General features: G+C 38.6%; 1 protein-coding gene across 1 annotated transcript in view; it reads right to left on the bottom strand.

Moving 5' to 3' along the window:
• The window catches only part of POP1 (POP1 homolog, ribonuclease P/MRP subunit), a 33,091-nt gene that overhangs the window by 12,636 nt on the left and 12,350 nt on the right, over positions 1-8,105 (bottom strand). Inside the window, exons 10-13 of the mRNA XM_023538218.1 lie at positions 6,997-7,108; positions 6,248-6,417; positions 3,331-3,469; positions 656-672 (exon numbers count right to left, since the gene is read on the bottom strand). Coding sequence (XP_023393986.1) covers positions 656-672; positions 3,331-3,469; positions 6,248-6,417; positions 6,997-7,108 — 438 coding nt within the window. The remainder of the gene's footprint in view (positions 1-655; positions 673-3,330; positions 3,470-6,247; positions 6,418-6,996; positions 7,109-8,105) is intronic.

Below are 8,105 nucleotides of genomic sequence, written 5' to 3'. Positions count from 1 at the left end.
TTAGAGTAGGTTTTGCAATCAGTGAAATAGCAAAGGCTCCAAAACTTATCTTTTGACATTTATTTTTACTGTAGAAGACACAAATATCACATAAAATTGCCTTTAAATAACTGCCTAATTCCACATTTAAGACAAATACTGTCTTAGAAACCACTGCAGAGATAATAAATTTCTTGATAATATGCGGTGACAGCACAAACCATATGTTAACTATTGGTTTCGAGGCCCTTTATGTCATTCCTGGCCCAATGGTGGTGAGAGAACAGATACCATCCTTTTCTTCAGCCCTTTTATTTTAAGTCTCTGATAATCCATTTTCATTGAACTGAATATTTATTCTTTTCTATAAAACATATTTTTTAATTCCTTTAAAATGAGCATATTTTCTGTGAAATGTATTATTTCATTCCTTTACGTAAGCTCCGCCATGCCAAATACTACATTAGCGGGAAAGGAGGAGGAACTTTTTCAGTTATAAACATATATACACTGACAGAAGAAACTTCCTACATGTAGTCGTTCAATCGCTACGGAGGAAAGTCTTCCAAATCTTATTTTGTTGGACTGAATAATTAAAATAAAAAGTCAGACAATACATGAGTTTGGACTCTGGTCCTGAAATGCCAACACAGAAAGGTCATGTGAAGACACATACCTGTGTAGGTCTGACGGCTGTAAAAAAAAAAAAAAAAAAAGTTGGAAGTGACTGGGCCGTAATATGACAGATCTCAGGGGAGAAGAAAATTTTAAAAATTAAATTGATGAAAAGATGTGAAATGAAAAGCAGCAACAGCTCCCAGCGCACTGCTCTTCCTCACGGAGGTGGCGACCAACAGTGGCTCAGGTAGCAGTGCTGTGCTGAGTTCACACAGCACAGGCCGACGAGCTCATTTCAAACAGTCTCTGTCTACCGGGAACACTTCCCTGTGGGGCGCCACCGCAGATTTGAGGGACAGAAATGGCATTTTATTCAGACTTGGCTGCAGACAAAAGAGATGACTGACGTGTTCATGTCACGTCGGGGTCACCGCCACCACCACCAACAACAACAAAAAAGATGGTTGATACTTAGGGTGTGAAGGCCTAGGGAAGCACAACCTCATCGGCAGATACTCTAAAAAATAATAATAAATAAAACAAAGTAGGTGATATATCTAGACAATGGAATATTATTCAGAAAAAGAAATGAGCTATCAAGCCATAAAAGGACATGGAGGAAACTTAAATGCACATTACTAAGTGAAAGAAGCCAGTGTGAAAGGCTACATACAGTGAGATCCCAACTACATGACATTCTGGGAAAAGGCAAAACTACGGGGACAGTAAAAGGATGGGGGACTGAGGGGACAGAGGGAGGAATGAATAGGTGGAGCACAGCAGACTTGGGACAGAGAGATGATCCATGTGATGCTATAATGGCAGCATGTCAAGCTCATGTCGCTATGTAATATTAGCTACCCGTCAATACAAATTTGCCCAAACCCACAGAATATATAACACCAAGAGTGATATAGAGTATATAACACGAATGTAAACTATGGACTTTGAGTGATAACGACATGTCGGTGTAGGTTCACAGACTGTAACATGTACCTCTCTTGTGCAAGATGTTGATGGGGGGAGGCTGTGCATGTGGGGGGCAGAAATATATAGAACTTTCCACTCAATTTTGCTGTGAACCTAAAAACTGTTCTAAAATATAAAGTCTATTTAAAACAGTAAATTATGTCTGAAGGAAAAGGAGAAGCCCTTTTTAGGTCAATAGTCTTCACTAAGTGAGATAAAAGAACATTACCAACTGAGTCAGAACACACCTCAGTGTACCCAGAACGACTATGAATTCTGAATGCAATAGTAATTCCTTCCTCCAAGACTAACATATATTCTTTCCTATACAGACAAATAACTGACTATATAGCTCTAGAATTGTGTCTTTTAAAATCGAAGGAAATAGTTTTTATCCTTTCTAAAATATACCTGAAGATCATCAAATTTTAAATGAAAACTTAGTATTTTACTTACAGAAGTAAGGAAACTAATAAAAAAGCTTTATCATTGGAAATCGAATAAACCATAGTCACAGTCTTCAAACTCTATTTTAAATTTAATATGCAGAATAGTTAAAGGGACCTGGTTGAAGCTAACAGGGTTTTTTCTCCCAAAAGCAGAAACAGAGAAGTCATGGCAAAATGACTGATAACTGGGCACTTCTGAAAATCAACTGCAGATCAGTGTTCTAAAAGGACTTGCAATCATCTAAAGGCAATTGACTCTGTGTTCTGGGTACACACTACCAAAGCGTATATAAAGAAAAAGATTAAAACAAGCCCATGAGCACAATGAAAGACAAAGACTAGTTAAAATAATGTAGCAAAGCAAATTAGCAAATGGTAAAGAGAGCAAATACTAAAATAGCAGAGACTATAGGAGAAATTATATTTTAAAACCTCGCTCAGAAAACCAGTTATTTACATAGGGAAATGCTGTGGTAATAAAGTTGAAAAGATTTGCAAAAACCCATATTTAATTCAAATTCAAGAACTAAGTGATCAAGTAAACTTTTCAAAGCATCTAAGAATATGCATCATCGCTTCACATTCTTCACTGAAAGAGCAAACTGTTTCCTTCTCTGTACTGTTACTACTGAAACTGAGGAGCTAAGATCCCCTCAGAAAATATCTTAAAAAAAAAAAAAAAAAGCTTGCATGCTAGTTGGAGTAACAGCTGCAAGAAGGAAGTCACATAGCACCCTGTTAACCATTTTAGAAACTGCTTAGCCCAAGGCCTGTTAGACTGGGGGTGGGGATGAGGGTGTCTAAATAAGCAAGACAGCAGAAATAATAATACTATACATTGGTCTAAAGATGTATAGCTTCTACCCCTTAGATAAGATAACCTAGGAACATGCATTGTTAAACTGTTTTTCAGGCCACAAAGCAGACGACCAACGGAAACCGGAGGTCCTGCCTAATGTATGACTTTGATTTAATATGTAGCCCAGCGCTCTATTCAGTTTCTTCACAGCTTGCCCTGTAAGCCTTGGCCCTTTCCATTACTAGTCATCAACCCCTAGAGGCAGCCAGAAACAATGACCATGCCTTGAGTAAGGGTCACAAGGTATGGGTTTCTGTTAAGCTAAAGATAACGCATGGCCTAAGCTGTGTTTCAGCTCCTGTGCCCTAAAGCAGGATGACTACCTGGCCACATCTCATGAAACCAGACTGAAGGACTCCTAAATTGACCTCAAGACCTGAAATAGATTTATTGCCCTTACTTCACTCTTGACCAATCAATAAGACTGACAACCTCAAGCCCTTTACTTATGAGGACCTGCAATTTTCGCTCTATAAAACTCCTTGCCCGTGAACCATGGAGGAGTATATGTTTTTCCATCCAGTTCTCTATCGTGTAGCGCTTTACAGTAGACACCATTTTCTTTCACTGCATCTGTGCCGGCATAATTGGCCATCTGCAGCACAAAGTAGACGATCTCCTTGCTCGGTTACACTACTGTACTCTCAATACTTGACACTCAAGTATGTGAGTGTTTTTCTCACAGCAAACAATTTCCAACACCAGCTGGGTATCCTACAATTTAACTCAATTCTGACACTATCTACCTGGAGATATCATCAGATCCCAGAGGTTAAGGGCTCAGTCCAACAAGACTGTTCCCACTTCAGACACCAGTCGCAAGTCCCAGCTTCCAGTACTTCTGACCAACTGGCTAGAAACTAGTCTGACCCAAGAACCCCCCCGTCTCTTCAATAATTCGCTAGAATGCTTCCCAGAACTCAGTAAAATAGTTTACTTACTACATTTGTTTTTTTGTTGTTTTGTTTTTAATAAAAGGAGACAAATCCGGAACAGCCAGATGCACAGGGCAGAGAATGGGAGGAGGGCGGACCTTCCACGCCCGCTTTGGGCACTCCATCCTCCCAGCACCTCCACATGTTCAGCAAACCAGAAGCTCTCTGAATCCCATTTTTATTTGAGTTTTATCAAGTAGGCACAACTGATTAAATCATTGGCCATTGGTGATTAAACTCAATATCCAGCCCCTCTCCAGCCTGGAAGGGGTCGGGGCTGAAAGTTCCAAGCCTCTAATCCCACTGATGGTTCCCCTGCCAACTAGCCTACCATCTTTAGGGGCTTTCCAAGTCACCTCATTAACATAAACTCAGGTGTGTTTGAAAGGGGCTTGTTATGAATAACAAGAACCTTTAAGGCTCTTACCACTTAGAAAATTACAAGGGCTTTAGAAGGTATGTGGCAGGAAAGGCACATCTAGACAAAGACCAAAATATATATTTCTTATTATGTCAATATCATAGTCATGTACCTTCTTATCAGAACTCTCGAATTCCCAGTACACATAAAAGATAAAGAGTTTGTTACCCAAATTGGGCAAACCCTTCTTTATGGTTAAATAACACCAGAATTGGTCGGTTTTGTCTAATTCAAAACAGGCAAAGAATGACTTCAGGTATAGACAGACTGGAAGTATGTCAGAGAATTGGGTTTTAGATCATTGTGACAGGGAGATTCTTCCAAGGATTAATCTTTTATTAATTGACCCAGCTCATCAAAGTATATTTGTAACTTTAGTTTTGAATTGTCTTCCTAAGTGATATATAACTGTGGATGAAAAAAGGGGTTCTTATGGAAATTAACCTCACAGGGTTATCTGATCATAAATTCCTAACTGGGCAGGTCACAGTGGGTAGTCAGTCACCTGCAGGCATATAACGTTTTTAGTAAAATGTTTATTTTTGCCTAAAGCCAGCCTTGTCCATTGTTCTTGTGTGTCTAGGTTAATATCCTCTTCCATGGGTATTACTTCTGATATTTCAAAGGTATGAAATACCAGAAGTAATTTCAAAGGTATGAAATACCAGATGTAATACCCATGGAAGAGGGTATTAACCCTGGAGAGAGCATGGAATCTTGTTAACTATCCTGTAATCCAATCCTCTACCTTGCTTTATCCAATATTCCTCATGTTCCCTCCTTAATTTCAAATGCATAAAAGAAGATGAAACTTATTCTCCAAAGCATTTGAGATCTTGCTCTCCGGCATATGTCGTCAGTTTGACTCAAATAAACTCTTTATAAAAATTCTCTACAGGTTTGGACATTTCTTACCTTGACATTTAATTTGTTAATAACATTGGTATACAACCTCCTTAAAAAGTTTACTTCTTTATGAAGCTCACACGCCAATACGTCTTCAAAGAAATAACTTAAAACAGGTTTTAATGAAAGTCCACAATGACTAACAAAGTGATAAGCTTTTATAATAGAAATAAAATCATGTTTTCTAAGAAAGACTTTAATCTTCTTTGAACTGATTCATATCAAGATAAAAGCCTTAGAAAGGATTAATACAAAACTGCCTCATACCAAAAAAAGGATTTGAGGCAGCAAGAGAAACTAGAGTTTAACTATAGCCTTAAGGTGATTGTAATAGTCACCAAAGTGACACAATTCATTCATTAAAGTCTTAGACTCCATAATTAACTTACCTGTATATCTTTAACCTTCTCTCTCATCCAATCCACCCTTCATGTGAAGTTCTGACAGAGTAATTTACTGCCCCCTTATTAAGCTATCTAACTACACATGAAGGTAAAAAGAAATTCTAAAGTTGTTACTACATACACCTGTATTTCTTCTCCAAAAATTCACAATTTTAATGATTCTTCCAAATTAACTATATTTAAATGACAGTAAATACAACAGGACATTATCACAACTGTGGCAAATCTCAGATCAGACTAAAGCTTTAGCCAGCTCTACCCGCCCTCCTTTGCTGCCCTGGCCAAATGACTCCCTCAGGCCACTCGACTGAGTCTAAACAGACCTCTTACCCTTCAGCACCTGGGATGGCCTTGCCAGGATTCGAACCTGGATCATCTGTATGGTCAGACAGAGGCTTCCAATGAGCACAAGACCAGCTGCAGGTGAACAGCCCTTCCTCACAATTAAAATTCTGAAATGCCGGGCCGGAGATTTTCAGAGAACCCAGTTTGCAGAGAGACAGGTTTTACTAGATACCCAAAATAAAAAACTCAGAAAAAACATGAACATAAGGATCAGGCTACATATTTCACAGCTAAAAGATCCCCCCCCCTCCCCCTTATCATCTCCTTTGATCATAACTATTTTGAAAGTAGCCAGGTAAAGATCGTCCTAATTTACTACAGATGAAGTTACTGCAGAGGTGTCAGAAACAACTCTTCTAGACGAGACTGCTCAAAATAGTAAGGAAAACCAGAGGTGTTTCAAGAACTTTACCTTGGCATTTTTCTGGATTGGGCAAAACTTTGGACCTCTTTTGAGGCAGATTTATTCGAGGATCCCCAACCGTCAGTCCCAAGATAGTACCTGCCGGAATTTCTGCTGGGGATGTTATTCCTTTAACAACAAAAAAAGCCAAGCTTAAAGAAAGTCGTTCACAATGTATACATATTTGCTTGTATTTTCAAATTGAAACTTTCTTCTTGGGCAATTTATTTTAAAAAATCTTTTTTCCCCATTGACACTTTTAGAGAATTAACATTCATAAAGAGTGAAGTTTCGTACAAAAAACTTAAATTAACATAACAGATTATTTCACAGCAACAAACTTGTGTCTATCAACGGTGACTACAGCAGCCTCATGCACAAAGCATGATATTATATATAAATATGCATTTATCTATAATATCAGATTTCAGTTTGGTACCCGGAATATGCAGCTATCTATCAGAATGCCAGTTATTTAGAATACTAACATCTCATTTGTTTGTTGTTTCATTTGAGCAAACTCAAATAGTATTTACACTGTTTACTGATTTTAGGCACCTCTCTTACTTGCATTCTGGCTACATTGTAACAAAGTTACAAGTTAAAAAGCACCACTACATGTAGGTAGTCCAACCGCAAAACACTCTTTTAACCCACTTTCTACTGTTCCCTCCTTCCCTAGTACAACCCAGTAGCCCCTCTGTGTACCTCCCAACAATTCAAACATGGCTCCTTGTCTGTGGTGAAGGGAAACGCTATCAGCGTTCTTACAGGTTTCAACCCACCAATGGTGAGGTGTCTTCTCTGTGTCCTCTTCCTCCTGAAAAATAACAACCCCTGTTCACCAAATAAATAATGAATCACACTCAGCAATTTTGTCATGGTTGTGACAGTACCCCCTCACATTTTTCTGTATTTGGAAATAACATTTTATGAGAGGAACCAGGGAAATTGCCACTATATTTTACACAGTAATTAAAACCAGATTACTTTTCTATTAAAGGCAAAGTCAAGATTTCTGTTAAGATTTCACGTACTAAGAGAAACAGCCATGGTTTTTGGAGACTACCTAACTAAGCTACTTCACACCTGTGGTCTCTCTTGAGCACAATGCCAGCAGCCTTGCTTCTTATTTCTCTCCCACTATTACGAACTTCATCACCACCAATTCAAGCAATAAAACCTTCCTCACTACAGAAAAACCAAACCCATACCTTTTGAAGAAATCTTTGGTAAAAGGATATATTATGACTAGTATTCCAAGAAATTTTGAATAGGATACACAAGTATTTTACATATATTTTTTTCCAGACAAAACCAAAAATGGAGCAAGGTTTCAAAAAGTACTATGTGCATGCCAAGGAAGAGAGCCTATGGCCATGATTCATCCTGAAATTCATTGAAGTAGAATGTGCTCCTAGATTCTAAAGCAACTTGTAACATATGTGCCACTTATCTCAAATACTCAGGTAGCATAGCTTAGTGGTTTAGAGTACGGGCTCTAGAACCAAACTTCCTTGGTCTACAACTCATTCAGCTGGAGTAGAGCACCTAGTCTGTGCCAGGCTCCTGGGCTAGGCACTGGGGGCGGAGGAAAGAACAGGACTAACCCTGTAACTGCCATCACAAAGCTCAGTCTATTGACACAAACATAGCTAGACATAAAAATTGAGGAAATGTGCAAGATGCAATATAATTTACAGAAGGGATATAATTAACTTGAGGAATCAGGAAAGTATTCTGTAGGGAAATGACGCAGCTGTTGGAACCTGAAGAATGAGGAAGGTTTTGGCCAAGCAAAGAGTGATGGGGGCAGA

The sequence above is a fragment of the Pteropus vampyrus genome, unplaced genomic scaffold, assembly GCF_000151845.1.
Source record: "Pteropus vampyrus isolate Shadow unplaced genomic scaffold, Pvam_2.0 Scaffold215, whole genome shotgun sequence".
Taxonomy (NCBI): domain Eukaryota; kingdom Metazoa; phylum Chordata; class Mammalia; order Chiroptera; family Pteropodidae; genus Pteropus; species Pteropus vampyrus.
The sequence above is the reverse complement of the archived record's forward strand: the minus strand, read 5'-3'. Positions and strand labels throughout refer to the sequence as shown.